Here is a 23,303-nt window from a genome sequence, read left to right on the forward strand (position 1 = left end):
ATGTTTCTTAATGAAGTGCTTTTTTTTTTTTTTGGTATGTGTTTATCAGCTGTTTAGATACAAAAAATTTATCATCTTTCACTTTATAAGTTTACAAAGTACATTTATATACTTGATGTATCGGATCAGGTATCTCATCAGTTATCCTCAGTTAGGTGCAGTCATTTTTCTTTTCCAGATTAGAAAAATTAAGTTCAGACTTCACTAAAGTTACACAGCTAGTAAATGGAAAAGCTACTCTTGAGATTTTTGACTTCATGTATTAAAATCTTAGGACACTTTAATCACAGTACTTATAATGAATCTTCTAATTGGAGCCATTTTAAGGGGGTGGCCTAGCCAGGTGATTGCCTGGATGTTCAATCCATAAAGAGCACTAAAACATTTTATCATTGGAAATGTGTAATAAGGAGAAAAGATATATTTAATAGAATTCCTCTGGTAGAAGAGTTCAGCATGTGGCTGGAAGCGGTACTTTGATATGTGGCCTTTTGTGGGTGGTAAGATGACTGCACCTCCCTTCTTCCCCACTTCCCTCTAAGGGTATACCACATTATCACGTTATAAAGAAGTTGGATTCAAGTTAGTGCAGGGACTTCTTTTTGATGAGGATATATAAATCTAGACCAGAGCAAAATGATCACAATAGTGAAGAGAGACATGCCCTTTCTACCCTTTACCACTCAGCCATTCCTTTGAACAGGCATTGAATGATTATTAGGGAGTATATAGCATAGAAAAGATGCCAAATTAATAATCTGGTCTGGTGAGACAAAGTAGCATCCTATTTCAGAATTCTTTCCGTTGTAACTAATAGGAATCTCAACTCAAATAATCTAAAACCTTACACGCAAGGCATTGGGTCAAGAAAACTGGCCAGTACAGAGGAAAGGAGAGTGTCAAAGTCAATGCTGAGATTTTGTGTGTGTGATTTTTTGCTCACGAGAAGGGTCGGTTCTTAGGTTGGCTCTTCACTGTAGCAAAATGCCCAGTGTTCCACATGCCAGAAAGTCTTACCTCTAATCACTGAATAAATGTCCTAGGCTTCCCTCTGATTGCTCTACCTTAGGGCATGTGTCCACACTTGATCTACTTGGTAAACCCTATAAATGATCAGTACTAATCAGATTTATGTGCCCAGCTCTGATCTAATACTGTGGCCAGAATGACATAACAGTCCTTAATGGCTCAGGCCAGTCTGAGGCAGCACATAGAACTCTTTGCAGTCAAACCTAACCAACCCAGCCAGGAGCTGCTACACATTGAGGAAGCCGGCAGAATGGGTGCTGGGAAGCAACTACAATGAACACTGCAAGTAGGTTTCAGTGGGGCTTTGCTTTGCTTCTCTTATTGTTTTGTGTTTATGATGGTCCCCCGTATGGGTGTAAGCTCCTCTGTGGCAGTGCTGTATTGTACTCTATTTATCTTTCTATTCCCTGAAAACATTTCACACAGTGGCATTCACTTAATGTCTACGAAACAATGGTAAACTCTACTGAGGTGTAAACTAAGGTCTAAGGAGAAAAAATCAAGAGTAAGAATAAGCCAAGCTAAGATCACAAAGTTAATGGTGGAGAGACAGAATTAGAACCTGGACATTGTTCATTCATTCCTTTAATTCATTAAACAAATACAAGGCCAACTATTTGTCAGGCATTTATCAGCCATTATAGTCTAGTGGGTTTACAATTTTTCTTTTTTCTTTCTTTTTTTTTTTTTGAGACGGAGTCTTGCTCTGTCGCCAGGCTGGAGTGCAGTAGCATGATCTTGGCTCACTACAATCTCCCAAGTTTAAATCCTCCCAAGTTTAAGCGATTTTCCTGCCTCAGCCTCTCCAGTAGCTGGGATTACAGATGTGTGCCACCACACCCTGCTAATTCTTGTATTTTTAGTAGAGATGGGGTTTCACCATGCCAGGATGGTTTCTATCTCGTGATTCACCCGTCTTAGCCTCCAAAAGTGTTGGGATTACAGGCATGAGCCACCGTGCCCAGCCTACAATTTTTTTAATATAAAATTTAAAAACAATTATTTTTTAATTTTTGTTTTTTTGAGAAGGAGTCTCACTCTGTTGCTCAGGGTGGAGTGCAATGGCGGGATCTCAGCTCACTGCAACTTCCGCCTCCTAGGTTCAAGCGCTTCTCCTGTCTCAGCCTGCCAAGTAGCTGGGATTACAGGTGTGAGCCACCAAACCCGGCTTTTTTTTTTTTTTTTTTAAATGGAGTTTCGCTTTTGTTGCCCAGGCTGGAATGCAATGAAGCGCTCTCTGCTCACCACAAACTCCACCTTCCAGGTTCAAGTGATTCTCCTGCCTCAGCCTCCTGAGTAGCTGGGATGACAGGCATGCCCCATCACGCCCGGCTAATTTTGTATTTTTAGTGGAGACGGGGTTTCTTCATGTTGGTCAGGATGGTCTCAAACTCCTGACCTCAGGTGATCTGCCCGTCTTGGCCTCCAAAGTGCTGGGATTACAGGTGTGAGCCACCGTGCCCAGCTTAATTTTTGTATTTTTAGTGGCGGTAGGGTTTCACCATGTTGGCCAAGCTGGTCTTGAACTCTTGACCTCAATTGATCCTCCTGCCTTGGCCTCCTAAAGTGCTGGAATTACAGGTGTCAGCCACTGCGCCTGGCCAAAACAATTATATATATATATATATATATAAAATCACACAAATACCTACATAATTACCGTGGAGACTTCTCAGAAAGGACAATTTCAGGGTTCTAGGAGAAGTCGTAACAGAGATTTGAATCAAAATGTGGGATGTGAGCGAGGGATGGTCTTCATGAGGAAGCGACGCTTAAAGTGAAACCTTAAGGATGAACAGGAGTTAGAAGCAAAGGAGAGGGTGGGAAATTATCTTGGCTCAAGGCTTTAAAATTTGCGGGGAGGCTGGACGTGGTGGCTCACACCTGTAATCCCAGCACTTTGGGAGACAGAGGTGGGCGGACCATCTGAGGTTGGGAGTTCCAGATCAGCCTAATCAACAAGGAGAAACCCTGTCTCTACTAGAAATAAAAAATTAGCTGGGCATGGTGGTGCGTGCCTGTAATCCCAGCTACTCTGGAAGCTGAGGCAGGAGAATCGCTGGAACCCGGCAGGCGGAGGTTGCCGTGAGCCGAGAGCGCTCCACTGCACTCCAGCCTGGGCAACAGGAGCGAAGCTCCCTCTCAAAAAACAAAAACAAAAAACTTGCGGGGTGCGGGGGCAGGGGAATGGACGGAAGGTCTGATGGAAGATCTGAAGTGCAGTAAGGATGAAACGAGGGGTGGTGGGAAGAAGCAGTAGGTAGGAAGCTGATTAAACAGTCTTAAAAGTTACATTAAGTGTTTCAAAGTCTTTTTGTGGGTGAGTTCTACCCAATTCTTTAAGGAAATTGAACCCTGGACTCTGTCCGGCGATTTTTCTGACCATCTTGACTCAGCATCTTCCCTCATTCTTTATCAGCACGTTAGGGGGGCCATCAAGCTTCCTTCTGTCTATTTACTCTGCCTTGGCGTTTCACTTCTTCCTAAAGATCAGATTTCCCTGACTTTTTAGCATGGCCCTCTGAGCCCTCTCATTTCACTTTTACCCCCCGCCCCACCCCCCAACTTTCCCAATTCTGCAGTCCGTGACCTTCAGGTGCCCTTCAAAGTCACGAAAAACTCGGCAAGGTGGGTACTTGGAGGGCATTAGTAATTCAAAGAGGTGTCACACAACCTCACCATTAGATGGGAACAATAGCTTACTCAACACCCATATTTAGATTGTTCCGCCACAACTACTCTGGGGGATGGTTTTATTTGCGGCGGTTTTCTCCGTCCACAGCCACCGCGTGAAGGGCAGCGTAAGAACCTTCCCGAATGCTCCAGTCACGCGTCCCGGCCGCCTCTTCTTCCTCCCCGCCACTTCCCCAGGCCAGGCCCGCGGATAACGCCTCAGTCGCGAGCGAGCTCTACGCAGTCGGCAGGGACCTAGCCGGGGAGGGAAGGCAAGACGCGTGGCCAAGCGGGGCCAGGCCGCGGGGCTGCAGGCCAGGGGGGGCACGGGCGGGCGCCGTCGCCAAGCGGACGGAAGGCGCGGGCGGAAGGCGGTCGCACTAGTGGGCAGGGGGCACCGCTAGGGGCGGGGCTTCGGCGCGTCGGGGGCGGGGCTCCCGTGCCGGTCACGTGACGGCCCCGGCTGTAGCGGCGGCGGCCGCGGCGTCTTAAGCGGCGCCCAGTGCAGGATGGTGCTGGAGGCGGAGGCGGCCGTGGTGGCGGCGGCGTCGTTGGCGGCAGTGGGAGTGGGTGCGGCGGCGGCAGCGGCGGCGGCGCCCGCGGGTGGTATAAAATGGCGGATTTCGAAGAGTTGAGGGTAAGCGGGGGCGCAGGAGTGGAGAGCGGAGGCCGCGGGGGAGGGGATGGGAGGGGAGGTGGGGAAGCCGCCAAGTCGCCGGCCGCTGCCTGCTCGTGCCTCCGGGGCCGGTTAGCGGAGCCCCGAGTCCCGGCCCGCGGACGAACGGGCGCCTAGCGCGCGGGGGAGGGGAGCGGGCCGGCTGAGGGCGCGCGGGCGGCGCGGGGGCGGCGGGCCTGGGCCGCTGCGAGCCGGCCCCTGAGTGCCGCTGGCGGTCAGCACACCTGGCGCTGGGGGCCCGGGCGCCCTCCGTGAGGGGCACGTGGGGTCCCGACATCCCGGTTCGCCGTGAGGGCCGAGGTAGAAAGCAGCGTTTGATCTCCCACCTTCACCGGGGTGTACGTGTCTGTGGCGATTCACAAGTCTGCACGCTACTCACTTGGTGGAGGACTGTTTTCTGAAAGGTGAAGTTGCGTTTAGGAATCTCTCCTCCTCTTATGGCTGATGCTAACGTTTAGTCAGGTCTGTCACGAGAAAAGGCCCCTTCCTCCCACCCATGCCTCCTAACAGCTTCGAGAGAATCCTGCCTTCTATAATCGGCCTTAAACCTCGATATTTTCTTAGTGCTTTAGTAAGAAATCTGCAAAGTCCATGTTGTCGTGAGGTTTGTGCATCCCTTTTACTCTTGAGGAAAAATATTTTTTTTCTTCGTAGCCTTGAAACAAGATCATAACTTTATTGTTGACACCTTTCTATAGTAGAGGGTTGTGAGGGTTCTTTATATAGAATAGGGTTCTGTTGGGGATAGAACAGAAAATACTTTTTTACCCCCAGACTAATAACCTTCAAAGTCTTTAACTAAAAGCTAAGTGTGACGAACAAGCCGGATTTATTTTGTATATATCACTGAATTACTGGCGACATAAATGAGATGTTTACGGACGGAAACCCTGATTTTTTAAAAAATGCATTTTAAGGTAGAGTGTGAACTTGAAATTAAATTTACTGCCATCCGTTTGTGTAACACTTATGACGTTAGCGTGTCTTAAGTAAGGAAGAGGAATCTGATGAAAGGCTCAGTTTTGTATGTTTATTATAGTTTTCCTTGAAGGACGGGATGGGGAAAGGATATGGAAGTTACTTGCTTAGTAGACTTGAGCAAAAGAACGTGTGTTCTGTTCTTAACGGAGATTGTTAGAGTTTGCACAGTGCCTGCCTTATTCCCTCCTGCTGCTTCAAAAATAATTATTTAGTTCCCAGTAAAGACATATTTATGCATGTTATGCCCCATACTAGTTTATGCAGAGAACCATGGTTGTAGATAAAGGGTTTTCATACTTGGTAAGTGTAAGGGTTTCAGTGGCTCAGAGCCCCAGCTGTAGAGCTTTTAACACCTGTGGCGCTTTTGAAACCTGGAGGCCTGAGCTTCACCTTTGTAAATTCCTGCGTTAGATTTAGGATGGGTTTAGAGGACTGAACTCTGAAGTTATATTTATTTTTACCTGCAATCTAGTTTTAATTTTTGTGTAATAACAGATGTATACAAGTTTTCTAAGTTTTTTTTTTTAATGAAAGCTTTCCAGGATTTATATTAGACTCTTGGGAATGTTGTTGGTCAAAGCTTAATGTAAAACGGAGAATTTACTCTCTGTTACAGCAGAAAAAGCAGTCAATGCTCGGGTTGGAGTGCAACTGGAAAGTGGTAGAAACCAAAGAACCTTTTTTTCTCTTTCTTTCTGCCTTCCCCTCTGTTTTGTTTTGTGGATCAGCTTCATCATCTCTTCCTGTAAATCAGCTGTCTTTACTTTTTGCATTTGTTAGAAGATGGCCCCTCCCCCACAATTCATATGAAGTGCCCCGCAGAGACTAACTGGGGAGAATTTTTAGAGAGAAGGGAACAGGCTGGGTACAAGCATTATCCACTTTTCTTTGCCCTAACTGCTCTGTGCAGATCCATGTTACCCTACACTTGAAGATGAACAAACAGTAATGATGATGATGGTATATACCCATTTTAATAGTGGTTATTCCATGCCTGGTTCTGGTCTAAGCCTTTTTTCTATACCCGTACTTATTTAATTCTCACAATTTTTTGAAGAAATTGAAGCACAGTGAGGTTAACCTGACCTAAATTACACAGCTTGAGACTTGAAAAGCTGAGATTTTTAATCTTAGACATGTAGCATTAGAGTCTGTGCTTTTCAAAACCCAAGCTACACTGCTTTGTTCTGGTACCTTGGGGTCTAGGTGGAACACCTAGCCATCATCCTGCGATTGATCTGAATTAACTAAGTGATCATCTCCTGTGTGACAGTATAATAGAGGAAGAAAAACAGACTAAAAAACTGATTAGAAAGAAAGAAAAGGGGAAGAAATAATCTTGGATTCTCAAAATGATTATCAGAATGATAGGTAAATTATAGGACCAGGAAAAATTATGGGCATTAGTTTGTTGGCTAACTTCTTGGCAGTAGAGGAAATGGTCAGCCGATCTGGATGCCACATATTTGGCTGCTGATATGCCACAGGGAGGATTTCCATAATGCTTCAGGGCCAGTTATTTTGGACAAGTATGACCAGAGCAGTTCACATCCTGTCTAGTGCTGCATCTAGACTGGAGGTAGGGAATTTTGTGAAAGGTCATCCTCAGTGTGGTTTGGTGACTCTTGTGCCTTTGCTTTTTAGACTTGTGTGTGTGTGTGTAGGGGGTGGTTATTTGATGAAGCAGCTCTGTTAAGGGGTTGCCTGACCGTTTCAGTTTTGGAGACTGCTATGTGAGCCAGTATGAGAGATCTTGTTTGGTCATAGCAGAATATGGCAGCTCTGTACTTTGTTGCCTTTCAGTTCAGGTCTCCAGAATACCAGCCCACCTCTCTTCCAGTTCTTCTCAGAGAGAGAATCTGATCGACTGAGTTTAGGTCAGTCTCTACTCCTGTTCTAATCATCTATAGCCAGGGGCTTAGAGTCACATCACACAAACCTCATCAGCAGATTATCCTGATGGGTTGAAGGAAAGGAAGTGGGGATGTTCTCTGTAAAGGGAAAATGTGGCCTGTGTACTCAAGAATGGTTACAATAACGTGTTGTATATTAGAAGCTTTCAAGGTGCCAGATAAGAAATTACTCAATTCACCAGTTGCTTATTATTATTATTTTTTGAGACGAGTTGCCCAGGCACTGTTGCCCAGCCTGGAGTGCAGTAGTGCCATCTCAGATCACTGCAACCTCTGCCTTGCTGGGTTCAAGTGACTCTCCTGTCTTAGCCTCCCAAGTAGCTGGGATTACGGACACCTGCCACCATGCAGGCTAATTTTTTGTGTTTTTAGTAGAGGATTTCACCATATTGGCCAGGCTGATCTCGAACTACTGACCTTGTGATCTGCCTACCTCAGCCTCCCAGAGTGTTGGGATTACAGCCATGAGCCACCACGCCTGGCCGCCAGTTGCTTATTTTTAGCATCTATGTTGTTAGGAGTTGAAAGAGTGATTAGTTTGTGAATGAACAGGTTTTGAATTAATTAGTTGTGAATTAATGGGGACAAGATCATAAGATTTGATAGCTGGAACTTCTGTCACTGCAGCTTTCCTCCTTCAAAATTGGTCTGGAGGGCAGGGCGTGGTAGCTCACACCTGTAATTCCAGCGCTTTGAGAGACAGGAGGATCGCTTGAGGCCAGGAGTTCTGGGTTACCTTAGCTCTGATCCTGACACTGCACTCCAGCCTGAGCCACAGAGGAAGATCCTGTAGGAGTTGATTTTCTGGCATTACTTACCTCTTCTTTAACCAGAGGAGCTTTTTCTTTACCCTTGTATTTCTCTTCCAGTTGTATGTTTCCAATACTGTGGCCCACTGGTGGCAGTCTTGTCTTTACAAAAAGGTCCCTGCTGCACTTTAGCCTGGTTTATCTACCTTCCCTGCTTCTCATCACTCAATAGGGAGGAGGGGGATCTATTGTAGTGACTTTTTTTTTTTTTTTTAAAGGATCGCTCTTCTGTATTCTTCATCCCCTTCTTTTCATGCATTGAAAATTTGTTCTACATGTGTCTCAGAATGAGAGTGAATGTGCATGCAAGAAGTTGTGCATTTGTCCTAGTGAGAGAGCCAGTGATGACAACATAATAGATAATAGGTAAACCAGAACGTTTACCAAACTGGATAAATCTGTTGTATCATAATTTGAAGGTCAGATTTGGGTCTTTCATGCTGAGAAGCTTAAGTAATTCTGTAACAGAAAGTCTTCTGGCAGGCTTAAGTGTTTGGTTCCCTTACACCTCCCAGGAGTCACCATCCTGATAACTTAAAGTGCTGTTAGGATGCAGAGGGAGAATGGGAAGTTAATGAGGGATTTGAGGTTGGAGGTCCTCATCATTCTCCTCTCCCCATTTATTGGGCAGGGAAATAGACTGATAGATATGATGGATCCTCCATATGATTCAAAGGTATTATGGGATGGCAACTGAAATTTCCAAGACTTCACCTGAGATCATGTTTATGAAAGCACGTTCAAAACAAGATATGTTTAAAATGAAGTAGGCTGGACACAGTGGCTCAAGCCTGTAATTCTAGCATTTTAGGAGGCTGAGGTGGGCAGATCACCTGATGTCACGTTTTTTATTCTTTCAATTCCATTTCTTTTTTCTTTTTGTTTGTTTTGTTTTTGAGATGGAGTCTCGCTGTGTCACTCAGGCTGGGGTACGGTGGCATGATCCCGGCTCACTGCAACCTCTGCCTCCCATGCTCAAGCAATTCTGCCTCAGCCTCCTGAGTAGCTGAGATTACAGGTGCCCACCACCATGCCCGGCTAATTTTTATATTTTTAGTAGAGACGGGGTTTCACCATGTTGGCCAGGCTGGTCTAGAACTCCTGACTTCATGATCTGCCCGCCTTGGCCTCCCAAAGTGCTGGGATTACAGGCGTGAGCCACCTCACCTGGCCTCTTCTCCTGTTTTTGAAATGAAAGCAATATTTGTGCAGACAGTACTGAAAAAATTCCAAATAATGAAAGTCTTCTTTTTTCCATTAAGTCGTATTCCCATTACAACTGCTTTTAACCTTTTTAGTTTTTAGGGTTTTATTGTTGTTAATCCCAAAAGTCTAAAAATATTATACCACACCTTTCTATATATATTTTTTCAGCTCAAGAAAATATTTCTTAACTCTTTGGTAGATAAGAAATTTAGGTCATTTTCCACCTGTCGTAGACTTTGATTTCTACCAGTTACATTTTTGTTCCTAATTTTGCTATTATTTTAAACTTTTTATTATAAATTTCTGTTTCTTGACCTATCATTTTTAGACAGTACATTTGGCCCTTCATGTCTGTGAATGATTTACCTGTGGTTTCAACCAACCTGGATCAAAAATAGTCAGAAAAAAAGGATGATTACATCTGTGCTGAACATGTACAGACTTTTTTTCTTGTCGTTATTTCCTAAACAGTATAACAACTATTTACGTAGTGTTTGCAATGTATTAGGTACTGTAAGTAATCAATAAATTATTTAAAGTATATGGGAGGATATGCATAGGTTATATGCAAATACTTTGCCCTTTTATATAAGAGACTTGAGCATCCTTGGATTTTGTTATCTGCAGAGGACCCTGGTACCAACTCCTTATGGATACTGAGAGACAACTGTATTTTCTCCCTTCCTGGTCTTTCAGAAAAAGGTATAACACCCATCCCTTTCCTTTTGGGACTTAAAAGCCAAACCTTCCCTTCGATTTTTCCTCCTCCTCCCCTCCCAGCCTTTGTTTTCTTTTCTTTTCTTTTCTTTTTTTTTTGAGATGGAATTTCACCTTTGTTGCTCAGGCTGGAGCGCAACGGCACGATCTTGGCTCATTGCAACCTCCGCCTTCTGGGTTCAAGCGATTCTCCGGCCTCAGCCTCCCAAGTAGATGGGATTACAGGCACCAGCCACCACGCCCAGCTAATTTTTGTATTTCCAATAGAGACAGGGTTTCACCATGTTGGTCAGGCTGGTCTCGAATCCTGACCTCAGATGACCCACCTGCGCAGCCTCCCAAAGTGCTGGGATTACAGTTGTGAGCCACTGTGCCCAGCCTCAGCCTTTGTTTTCTATTAGTACTATTACATTGTCAAGATTTATAGCATTTATGTAATGTTTTTATAACTCTTCTAAGTTTTCTGTGCTTCTACAGGAAAATTCTAGAAATTGAGTACTAATAACAATCTTTTAAATATGTATGTTGACATGAGTATTAGTTACTGCAGAGCCAAGTACTGTGGAGCCGTAGAGGAACTTCTATGTTATTAAATCTGTGATCCTAAAAAGAGAAATATAACAAAGTCGGCCAGGTGGGATGGCTCACGCCCGTAATCCCAGCACTTTGGGAGGCTGATTGGGTGGATCGCCTAAGGTCAGGAGTTCAAGACCAGCCTGGCCAACATGATGAAACCCCGTCTCTACTAAAAGTACAAAAATTAGCCAGGCGTGGTGGTGGGCACCTGTAATCAGCTACTTAGGAGGTTGAGACAGGAGAATTGCTTGAACCCAGGAGGAGGAGGTTGCAGAGCCAAGATTGTGCCACTGCATTCCAGCCTGGGTAACAGAGCATGACTCCGTCTCAAAAAAAAAAAAGAAAAAAAGAAAGAGATATAACAAAGTCCTGCTTGAATGAGGAAAGCTCACTGAAGTTATTTTTAAAATTTAACGGTATAATGGGTTCTCATCTTGTAACCATTCAGCTTTTCTTGGTAAACTTTCTGGAGTTTCGCCTGCCTTTTCTAATTTGGGAAGCTTTGTAGACCTGTTACCCAGCTGTCATCCTGGGATTACTTCACGTTGTCTCCTGGGTTAGATCTGTTGTTATTTGGATCCCATGTTTTTCTCTTATAGCTGCCTTTTTAATTTTACGGGAATACAGTTTTAAATAGTTATTTCTTGAAGGATATGCTGGTGATAAACTTTCTAAGTTCTTGAATGTTGAAAATGGCTTGCCTTTGTTCCTGATTGAAAGTTTACATGTGGAATTACAAATTTCAGAACTTTGAAAGCTTTGCTGGAACACTTGCAGATCTGATGGTTATTTTCTTGTAGTATATCTTTGGGATTTATTTACATTCTGGAAGATTTCTTTGATTTTGTCTTTGAACTTTTCTATAAAATTTATTTTAGTAGTTATCTACTTAATTTATAAGAGCTCTTCTATCATCTTTTTCATTTTTTTTTCTTTTTAAATAGCGACCTGTCCTATTTAATTCAAGGAAATAACCTTGAATTTCTCTGATGCTAATTTCTCTAGGGTTCTTGAAACACTTCTCTGAATTGGTAACTCTAGTAGTGGGTTTGTATTTAGGTATACCATACTAATTTTTGTTTTTTAAATGTTTAAGTTATTTGAGAAGTACAACAGATTATAACAGGTAAGGTGTATGTAGACAAACATACATATAACTACCAGCCAATTTAATACATCATTCGTGAAGGTTTAGCAGGGTGCTCTTTACTGATCACGTCCACCACTCCCATGCCCACCTTCACCAATGAGAGTAGCCACTGTGCTGAATTTTGGATTTGTCATTCCTTGTCTGTCTTTATACTTTTAACATATATACATATGTAAAATTTATTTATTTATTTATTTATTTAGAGATGGAGTCTCACTCTTGTTCCCCCGGCTGGAGTGCAATGGCATGATCTTGGCTCACCACAACCTCCGCCTCCTGGGTTCAAGCAATTCTCCTGCCTCAGCCTTCCAAGCAGCTGGGATTACAGGCATGTGCCACCATGCCTGGCTACTTTTGTATTTTTAGCGGAGACGAGGTTTCTCCATGTTGGTCAGGCTGGTCTCGAGCTCCCGACCTCAGGTGATCCACCCGCCTTGGTCTCCCAAAGTGCTGGGATTACAGGCATGAGCTACTGTCCCAGCCAAATTTATTCTGAAGTTTAAACATTTCATATAAATGGAATAATGCTGTTAGTATTTGGGATTTTTTTTTTTTTTTTTTTGGTTTATCATTGTTTTTGATTTTCCATTATATGAATATACTCCAATTTATTCATTCTCTTGGTGGGGAAAATTTGGATAGTTTTCATTTTTTTTCTATTACACATCCCCATATCCCTTATCTATATTTTTTAAATCGAACAAGTTTGAAAATGGAAAAAAACTTGTAAATTTTCACCAAACTTACCTTGCAGAAAAACCCTGACCTGCACTGATATTGTAATCTTCGTTGATCTCAGTGTGAATATTTGTGTGTTTCACTATAGAGATTCTAGGAATAGAATTGGTGGTGCTTAAGAAGAATATGTGCATATTATTTTCCAAAGAAGGTGGTATCAGTATATGTTCTCTCCAGCAATGCAGAAGTTTTCATTACTCAGCTTTCTTGCTAACATCTGCTTTTGTCACACTTTAGAAGGTTTTACTGGCTGGGCATGGTGGCTTATGCCTGTAATCCTAACACTTTGGGAGGCCACAGTGGATGGGTTGAGACCAGGAGTTTGAGACCAGCCTGGGTAAAATGGTGAAACCCCATCTCTACCAAAAAAAAAAAAAAAATTAGCTTAGCATAGTGGCACACACCTGTAGTTCCAGCTACTTGGCAGGCTGAGGTGGGAGGATCACCTGAAGCCAGGAAGTCAAGGCTTCAGTGAGCTGTGATCATGCTGTTATACTCCAGCCTGGGCAACAGAGTGAGACCCTGTCTCAAAAAAAAGTTTTTACCCGTAAGTATAAAATACCACGTTTTAGTTTTATTTTCTTTTGCTGGTGAGTTTGAACATCTTTTACTATAATGATAATCATTCTTTCCTCTTTTCAGATTCCTATTCATGTCTTTTGTGCATGTTTGTACTAGATTTTAAAAAAAAATTATTTCTTACTGATTTTTAATAGTTCTAACAGTTGGATGTATGTGGTGCAAATTTCTCCTTTCAGTTGGGCTCACTTTTAAATTCTATTTTTTAATTTTTGTTTTTGAGGTGGAGTCTTGCTCTGTTGCCCGGGCTGGAGTGCATCGGTGTGACTTTGGCTCACTGCACCCTCCGCCTTCCAAGTTCAAGCTATTCTCCTCCCTCAGTCTCCCAAGTAGCTGTGATTACAGGCACCCACCTCCATGCTCAGCTAATTTTTACACTTTTAGTCGAGACAGGGTTTCACCATGTTGGTCAGGCTGGTCTCGAACTACTGACCCCAGGTAATCTGCCCTCCCAAACTGCTGGGATTACAGGCATGAGCCACTAAGCCCTGCCTTATGTGTTTTTGATGAGTAGAAGTTCTTAAATTTTATGTGATTGTGTTTATCAGGCTTTTGTTTATGGATAGTGCTTTTGAATCTTGTTGAAGAAATTTTTTAACAGAGTTCTTGAAGGTATTTTCTATTATTGTAAAAGTACAAGATGTAGGGTTTTTTTTTCCCCCACCTTTTCTCATTTAAGGTTTTACTCCACCTGGAGTTGATTTCATATGTAGTGTGAAGTGACCAAGATACATGTTTTTTCTTCAAAGAATAATAAATTGTCCCATCACCTTTTCATGCAGATTTTTTTCTGCACTGGTTTGGATGCCATCATACATCTGTGCTTTGGTTCTGGACTCTGGGCTGTTAGTCTGTTTGTTTTTATAGAAATTGTTACAGAGTTACAGTAACTGAAACAAAATGATTATGCTTTTAGCATAAACAAACTTCTTGCCTGGTAAGGTGGCTCAAGGCTGTAATCACAGCACTTTGGGAGGCCGAGGTGGGAGCATCACTTGTATCCGGAGTTGAAGACCAGCCTGGGCAACATAGTGAGAGGCCGTCTGTGTGTAAAATAATATTTTTTTATAAGAAAAAACCAAACTTCTTTTGATATAGCATATACATAGAAAGTATACAGATCGTGAGATTATAGCTGGGTGAATTTCCTCAAAATAATCATCTTGTAGGTCAAGAAAGAGAATATTACCAGCACTCTAGAGATTCCCCTCCCCAGTGGATAACCTCATTCTTCCAAAATCGACCTACTATCCTACCTTTAACAGATTAATATTGCCTGTTTATGAACTTTATATAAATGGAACCTGTATAGTATATACACAGTTGCTCCTTGGTATACTTGGGGGCTTGGTTTTAGGACCAACTCTCCCAATACCAAAATTTACATGTACTCAAGTCCTGAAGTTGGCTCTGCAGAACCCATGTATAGGAAAAGTTGGCCCTCTGTATATGTGGATATCACATCCTGCAAATACTGTATTTTTTATCTGCATTTGGTTGAAAACATATCTGCTTATAAGTGGACCTGCATAGTTCAAACCAGTCAACAGGATACAATTGACCCTTGAATAACATGGGTTGTTGTTACTGGATAATGAATAACGATAACTACATGTTATCGTTATTCAGCGTTGTCTGTTTTCTGTTTCTGTATATGCATTCTGTTTCTGGCTTTTTTCTGTTTCGTTTGCAAGATTCGTCCTTGTTGTTGTCTGTAGTTGTAGTTTGTTCATTCCCTTTTGCTAGTGATATGGTAGAGTTCCAGTCGCTTCATATCCTTGTCCACCCTTTTAATTTTAGACACTCTGGTGAATGTCTGTTAATTTGCATCTCCCTAATAAGTAATGATGTCAAGCTCCTTTGAATGTGCTTATTGGCCATTTGGGTTTTTTTTTGTAAAGTGGCTTGCCAAGTCTTTTACTCATTTTTATATTGGGACATCTGTCTTTTTCATACTGATTTGTGGGAGTTCATTATATATCCTGGAAACCGTCTCTTGCTTTTTATGTTTTGCAAATATCTTCTCTTGTTTCCCCTGCCTTATGAGTCTATTCCGAGTTCTGGACTTTTAACCTCTCCATTGCCCTTTCTCATTGGCAAATATCTACAGGGAAGGCATCAAGAGACAGCTTTGTAGGCTCTCCTTCTTCCCAGAGTCTTGGTGTCTCAGGTCCTTGCTGCCTTTGTAGTGCTTCCTGCATTCACACAGATGTTTATGTTTTATTATCATATTCAGTTGTTAAATTCTCACAGGGAGGGTTGGTCTGAAACAGTCTAGTCAGTCATTGAGGGACATAGAAGTAGCACAAGTTCTCCTGCCTTGTAGTTTTTCAAGGAACTTGATTATGTGCTCATCCATGTAATTTTAGAATAATATTTTCATGTTTTACACACACACACACACACACAAACACACACACACACACACACACACACCTTGTTGATATGTTGATGGGAAATGCATTGAATCTGTAAACTAGTTTGGAGAGAATTACATTTTGCTGTTAAGTTTTCTTAACCATGATCATTGTAATCTCCATTTCTTTAAAAAGGTTTTTTTTTTTGTTTGTTTTTTTTTGCAATGTCTTTCAATAAAGATTTGTTATTTTAAGTTAAAGGATTGCAAATATTTTGTTAGATATACTTCTAGCAACATTATTTTTATAGCAAATCATAAATATTAACTTTTTATAATTATACTTTGCTGGTGTATGGAAGTATAGATTTACTTTATATAACCGTGCTATACTCCTAATTGTCATAAATTATCTTTAGATTTCTTTTGGATTTTTCTATGCAGACAGTCCTATCTGTGAATAATGACCTCTTTGTTTCCTCCTTTCCAATTCTTATGCTTTTTTTCTTTCTTTTTCTTGTCTTAATGTGCTGGCTAGGATCTCCAGTACAATGTTGAATAGAAGCTGTGATGGGGGCATCCTGATCTTGTTCCTGATTTTAAAGGGAATGCTTTCAAAGTTTCACAGTTAAGTATGATGCTTGCTGTAGGTTTATTATGGATAATCTTTTTCAGGTTAAGGATGTTCCCTTTCTTAGTTTGCTAATTAAAAAAAAACATGAATGAATTTTATCAGAAGCTTTTTCTGCATCTTTTGAGAAAAACATGTATTTCTCTTTTGTAATCTGTTAACATGCTGAGTTATATTAATTTTTTCCCAATACTTAAACAAAATTTATGTTCTAAGTATAAATTCAACCCTTATCTATCTGTTCCTTTTTTTCGTTGGACTCAGTTTGGACATACTTAATTTAGGATTTTTGTCTCATAATGAGTAAAACTGGCCTATAATTAAAAAATAGTACTTTCCTCTCCTGGAAGAGTTTATGTAAGATTAGAAAGATCTGTTTCTTAAATATTTGGTAAAACTTGCTTATAAAATTATTACTATTGTTTTCTTTGAGGAATGCTTTAATTGCTTTGGTTATAGGACTGTTCATATTTTCAAGTTTCAAACCTGTTTTGGTAGTTTGTACTTTTATAGAAAGTTGTTCATTTCATCTACATTCTTGAATTTGTAGCATTTAGTTGTTAATCTCTTTATTTTGTAGTACTTGTAGTTAATATCCCCCTTGTGTTTTTTTAAAATGCCTTCTTTTTTCTTGATAATTTTTGGCTAAAAGTTTGCCAATGTTTAAAGATTTTTCAGAGAATCAAGTTTTTGATACCGTTGATGCTCTTTACTGTATCCTTCCCCTGTTTCATTAATTTTTGCTCTTCATTTCTTTTCTTATATTTCCTTTAGAGTTATGTCTGTTCTTTTTTTCTAATTTCTTAGGTGCTTGTCATTAATTTTCAGCATTTTAACATAGTTATTTAAGATCATAAAATGTCTATATATTGCTTCCTCATTACATGTTTTGATACGTAATGTTTCTGTTATTTTTACTTGTATTTTTCTGTTTTCTACTGCGAATTCTTTAACTTATGAGTTATTTAAAAATTTAATTTCTGAACATGTCAGAGTTCCTCTAGTTGATTTGGCTATTAATTTGTAATTGCATTTTGGTTAGGCACCATGTTGTGTGATGCTGATTGGTGTGTATAATGCTGATTCTTTGAAATATGTTTAGACTATTAAAAATGTGGTCCATTTTTATTTTTATTTGTACATGAAGAGAATATGTATTGCCCAGTTTTTGGTGCAGTTTTATATATGTCCAGTATGTAGGCTTTTTAATTATGTTGTTCAAATCTCATATCTTTTCTTTTAAGAGAGCAGAGTTAATCTCCTACTGGAATTTTGTTTTGTTTTGTTTTTCATTTGTTTTTGTAGTTCTATTGATTTTTAAAGCATATTTTAACATTACTAGTACATGAAAGAACTGTAATCCTAGCATTTTGGAAGGTTGAGGTGGGAGGATCACTTGAGCCCAAGAATTTGAGACCAGCCTGGGTACCATGGTGAGACTCCCATCTCTTAAAAAAGAAAAAGTTTAAATTTGTTATGTTTTCCTGCTGAATTGAAACTTTTCCTCTATGTAATGACTCTTTGTGTCCAGCACTGCTTTTTCTATTAAATACTACCTTTTATTAATATTAACATACCTAGATTATATTTCTTTTTTTTGAGACAGAGTGTCGCTCTGTGACCCAGGCTGGAATGCACTGGCATGATCTCGGCTCACTGCAACCTCTGCCTCTTGGGCTCAAGCAGTTTTCCTGACTCAGCCCTCCAAGTTTCTGGGACCGTGGGCACGTGCTACCATGCCCAGCTAATTTTTGTATTTTTAGTATAGATGGGCTTCACCATGTTGGCCAGGCTGGTCTTGAACTCCTAACCTCAGGTGATCTGCCCACCTCGGCATCCCAAAGTGCTGGGATTGTAGGTGTGAGCCACTGCGCCTGGCCTCCTAGATTATTTTTCTGTCAGTTTTGCCTGATTTATAAAATTTCACTTCACCTTACATTTTTGTGTCCTTTTATTTCGGTTTTATCTCTTTTGAATATAATGCCATTGAATTTAAGAGAATTTTAAATCTAGTCTGATAGGTTTGCTCCTTGTAATTTTAAATCAAACTTTTAATGAAGATAATTGTCAATCCACTTGCATTTCTAGGAAATAATACAGAGACATTCCATATACTCTTTCTCTAGTTTTTTCCATTTAAAGACCATAGTACAGCACCACAACCAGGATGTTGATATTGACACAACCAAGATACAGACCATTTTATCACCACAAGGTTCCCTCCATCTGAAGTGTTGTCATTTTATAGTCACACTTGTTCCTGTCTCATCCAGTTCCCCCACTCTCTGGGTCACACTCAGCTTTTTCATTTCTGTGATTTTTGTCCTTTCAAAAATTCATAAATAGAATCACACAGTATGCAAACTTGTGGGTCTGGCTTTTTCATTCAGCATAATTCTGGAAATTCATCCAAGTTGTCATGTTTAAACATCTTATCCCTTTTTATGGCTGAATAGTTTTCCACGATATGAATTCACTATAGTTTCTTGAGGGACATCTGGGTTGTTTACAGTTTTTTGATAATTATCAATAAAAGTGCTATAAAGATTTGTGCATAGGTTTTTTTTGGTAAACTTATGCACCAGTCTTTTTCGGAGATAAAAAATGCCCAGGAGTGCAGTTGCTGGGTTGTATGGTCGTTGTATGTATAGTTTTTAAAGAACTTGCTAAACTGTTTTACAGAGTGGCTGTACCATTTTACATCCCTACCAGCAATGTATGGAGTGATCCAGTTTCTCTGCATCCTCGCCAGCATTTGGTGTTATCAGTGTTTTTCATTTTAGCCATTCTGGTAGGTATCTAGTGATATCCCAGTGAGGTTTTTATTTACATTTCCCCAATGGCTAATGATGCTGAACATTTTTTCGTGTGCTTATTTGCCATCTGTATATCCCCATCCATAACATGTCTCTTTGTGTCTTTTGTCCTTTTTCTAATTAAATTCTTTTTTTTTCCAGTTGGGTTTTGAGAGTTCTACGTATATTCTGGATATTATTAGTCCTTTGTCACATGCGTGGTTGCAAATGTTAATATTTTCTTTGAGTCTGGTGATTGTCTTTTTATCCTTTTAAGGGGGTCTTGTCTGTTGATTGTCTTTTTATCCTTTTAAAGGGGTCTTTTGTAGAGCACAAGTTTTAAAATGTGTGAAGTCGAGTATGGCATATTTGCTTTTATGGATCTTGTTTTTAGTTTCAAATCTAATAACTCTGCCTAGTCTTAGATCCTGAAGATTTTCTTGCTTATTAAAAAAAAAAACCAGTTTTATAGTTTTTACGTTTGACTCTGTGATGCTTTTGGAATTATTTTTGTATAAGGTATGAGACTTAAGTTGAAGTTCATTTTTTTTTTTTTTTTGTCTATGGGTGTCCATGTGATCCAGCACCACATATTGAAAGGCTTTCTTTCTTCCACTGAATTAATTTTTCACCTTCATCAAAAATTATTTGGGCATATATGTATATGACTATTTCTGGGTTCTATATTCTGTTCCCTTGATTTCCGTGTCTACCTGTCCACTAATACCATATAGTCTATCAGTCTTACCTAAGTTGTAAAATGGGATAGATTGATTCCTCTCCCTCTATTCTTTTTTTTTTTTTTTTTTTTTTTTTTTTTTAATGTTTTTTTTTCGCTCAGTTGGAGTGCAATGGCGCGATCTCCATTCACTGCAACCTCTGCCGCCTGGGTTTAAGCAATTCCCCTGCCTCAGCCTCCTGAGTAGCTGGGACTACAAGCGTGTGCTACCACACCTGGCTAATTTTTTGTATTTTTTAGTAGAGACAGTGTCTCACCATGTCTGCCAGGATGGTCTCAATCTCCTTACCTTGTGATCCACCCACCTTGGCCTCTCAAAGTGCTGGAATTACAGGTGTGAGCCACTGCACCTGGCCCCTCTATTCTTTTTAAAAATTGTTTTGGCTCTTCTATTAATATTTCTTTTGCTTTTCCATGTAAATTTTAGAATAATCTCAGCTATATCTGCAAAAAGTCTTGCTGGTATTTGGATAGGAATTATATTAAACCTCTCTGTATCAGTTTGGGGAAAGTTGACATCTTTAGACTATGTTGAGTTTTCCAATCCATGAAGAATTTATTTAGATTTTCTAGATTTTTTTTTCAATGTTTTATAGTTTTCAGCATATAAGTCCTATACATGTTTGTTACATTTTTACATATGTATTTTAATTTTCTTTGGAGTGTTATAAATGGCGATGTTTTTAACTTTCTTTTCACATGTTCTTTGTTAGGGTATAAATGTGTGATTATATTTATTTTTGTATGTTGATTTTATATCCTGGGACCTTGCTGAACTCACAAGTTCTAGGAGTTGTTTCGTATGTTTGTTGAGATTTTCTATGTAAATAATCATTTCATTTACAAATAGTTTTATTTTTTCTTTTCAACCTCTTCCTTTTACTTCTGTTTCTTGTTATTCTGCTAGGTAGAACTTTTAGTACTGTGTTGAATGAGTGGGGATAGTAGGCAACTTCGCCTCAGCTCCAATATTAAAGGGAAAACAATCTTTCACCCCTGGGTATAATGTTGGCTCCAATTTTTTTTTTTTTTTTTTGTAGATCTGTTTATCAAATTGAGGAAGCTCTCCTCAGTTCTTGTTTTTGAGGATTTTAAAATCATAAACAAGTGTTGAATTTGTGAAATTTTTTTTGGCATTGATTGATTTGATCATGTGATTTGTTTTTGTAGCTGTTACTATGATGTATTTTATAGATTTCAAAATAAATACGAAGATAAGACACAATGAAAATGCTGAGCAGCAGTGGCCTATAATGAACCAGCCTTGCATACCAGAATAAACCCTTCACTTGGTCATGGTGGATAATGACCATGGTTTATAATTTTCTTCATATGTTGCTGAATTTTATTTGCTAATGTTTTGTTAAGGATTTTAGCATCTGTGTTCATGATGAATATTGGTTTGTAATTTAATTTTTTGTGTTGTCTTTGTTTTTTTTCTTATGGTAATATTAGGTTTATAAAATGAATTGGAAATGTTCTCTTCTGTTTTCTGGAAGAAATTATATTGAATTGGTATTCTTTATTTTATTTTTATTTTTAATATTTTTTGAGACAGTTTTGCTCTTACCACCCAGGTTGGAGTGCAGTGGCATGCTCTTGGCTCACTGCAACCTCCATCTCTCTGCGAATTTATTTATTATTTTTGAGATGGAGTCTTGCTCTGTTGCCCAGGCAGGAGTGCAATGGTGTGATTTCGGCTCACTGCAACTTCCGCCTCCTGGATTCAAGTGATTCACCTGCCTAACTTGATCAAGTGATCCACCCACTTGGCCTCCCATAGTAATCCTGAATAATGGGGATTACAGGTGTGCACCCCCATGCCCTGCTGATTTTGTTTTTTTTGACAGAGTTTAACTTTGTTGCCCAGGCTGGCAGATTGCAGTGACGCAGTCTTGGCCAACTGCCTCCTCCGCCTCCCAGGTTCAAGTGATTCTCCTGCTTGAGCCTCCTGAGTAGCTGGGTTTACAGGTGCCTGCCACCACGCCTGGTTAATTTTTGTATTTTTAGTAGAGGTGGGGTTTCACCATGTTGGTCAGGCTGGTCTTGAACTCCTGACCTCAAGTGATCCGCCTGCCTTGGCCTCCCAAAGTGCTGGGATTATAGGTGTGAGCCACCACATCCGGCCAATTTTTGTATTTTTAACAGAGTCCAGGTTTCACCCTGTTGACCAGATTGGTCTCAAACTCCTGGGCTCAAGTGATCCATCCACTTGGCCTCCCAAAGTGCACGCTTGCACCTTACTACCAATTTATATGCCATCGTTGGTCAGCGTTTTCATCCTTTATAAAAAAAAAATTTATATTTTTCCTGATGATCTCAGTATAAGATCTGTGTTTTCTTAACCTCACTAATTTGATACTGTTATTTCATAGAGTGAAGGTTTGTTTAGTTGACTAACTCCTCCATATTTGTTTTCTGTGATCAGAAACAAACATCATTCTGTGATCTTAATACTCATTCTGGGCCCAATGTGGTTTTGGGAGGCCAAGGCTAGGAGGATCACTTGAGCCCAGGAGTTTGAGACCAGCCTGCAAAACATAATGAAATCTTGTCATTACTAAAAATAAAAAAAGAAAAGCAGGCATGGTGGTGTGTGCTTGTAGTCCCAGTTACTCTGGAGGCCGAGGCAGGATGATCACTTGAGCTCAGGAGTTTGAAGCTGCAGTGAGTAGTATTTGGACCACTGCACTCTGGGTAGCTGAGCGGAGACTGTCTCAAACAACAACAAATACTCATTCCCCTAGAATAGTCTGGTTTGGCAGTGGTGGGCTTTTTGCATTCACTCACTTTTGAGTGTGTTAATCCTGCTTTTGTCTTTAGTACTTTTGCATCTGCTGTGGAATGCCTTGGAATGCTTTTCCTCACATATCCATTGGGTGATTTCCTTCTTCTTCAGTTACTTACTCAATTACTATTTCAGTGAGGCCTTCCCCTTTAAAATGGCAAATCCACTTTTTTCTTCCCCATTTGTTTTTGTTCATTTTATTCATCATGACCTGCCATATTGTATATTTTATTTTTTATTAAGGTTTTGGTCTATTAAGTGCTTCAACTCATTAACCGGTCATTGGAATTTTTTTATAACTTAGAGTTGGAAAGAATTGATATCTTTTCAGTATTATTTTTATCTAGTGTAGCATGTGTGATACAGTCTCTTTAATACATTCAAAGCTTCTTTTCTGTAGTTTTTTTAATGTACCTCTTGTAAAATTTTAAAATTTATTCTTTTGTATTTTGTTTTTGTGTTACTTAGGTTTTTTTAAATACCTCTTTTTCAGTCATTTGAAAATATATTTGATATATGGAAAATTAGATGTTTTGTTACCTTAATATTATTGGGTTAAATTTTTCAATGGAATTTTCTTATATTTCTTATATAGAGAGTCTTGTCATTTGTAAATAGTAAATGTTACTTAAAAAATTTTTTTATTGCCTTGCCAGGCATGGTGTCTTATGCCTGTAATCCTGGCACTTTGGAAGGCTGAGGTGGGTGGATCACTGGAGGCCAGGAGTTCAAAACCAACATAGCCAACATGGCAAAACCCCGTCTCTACTAAAAATACAAAATTTAGCCAGGTATGGTGGTGAGTGCCCGTAATACCAATTATTTGAGAGGCTGAGGCAGGAGAATCCCGGAGGCAGAGGTTGCAGTGAGCCAAGATGGTGCCACTGCACTCCAGTCTGGGTGATAGAGTGAGACTCTGTCTCAAAAAAAAAAAAAAAAAAAAAAAA

At 40.1% G+C, this 23,303-nt stretch overlaps 1 protein-coding gene across 9 annotated transcripts in view; it reads left to right on the forward strand.

Annotated features, from left to right (window-relative positions):
• Positions 1-3,746: 3,746 nt before the first annotated feature.
• The window catches only part of PIAS2 (protein inhibitor of activated STAT 2), a 170,338-nt gene continuing 150,781 nt past the window's right edge, over positions 3,747-23,303 (forward strand). For 3 of the 9 annotated variants that reach the window (XM_032245228.1, XM_032245226.1, XM_032245227.1), the window contains exon 1: positions 17,854-18,825. In XM_032245228.1, coding sequence (XP_032101119.1) covers positions 18,667-18,825 — 159 coding nt within the window. In that variant the 5' untranslated portion in view covers positions 17,854-18,666. Of the gene's footprint in view, positions 4,340-15,941; positions 16,031-17,853; positions 18,826-23,303 lie in introns of those variants that run through there. The other 6 variants (XM_032245231.1, XM_032245233.1, XM_032245229.1 and 3 more) reach the window with 3 other exon arrangements.

Source organism: Sapajus apella, unplaced genomic scaffold (genome assembly GCF_009761245.1).
Source record: "Sapajus apella isolate SASKATOON/1434 unplaced genomic scaffold, GSC_monkey_1.0 scaffold57, whole genome shotgun sequence".
NCBI lineage: Eukaryota > Metazoa > Chordata > Mammalia > Primates > Cebidae > Sapajus > Sapajus apella.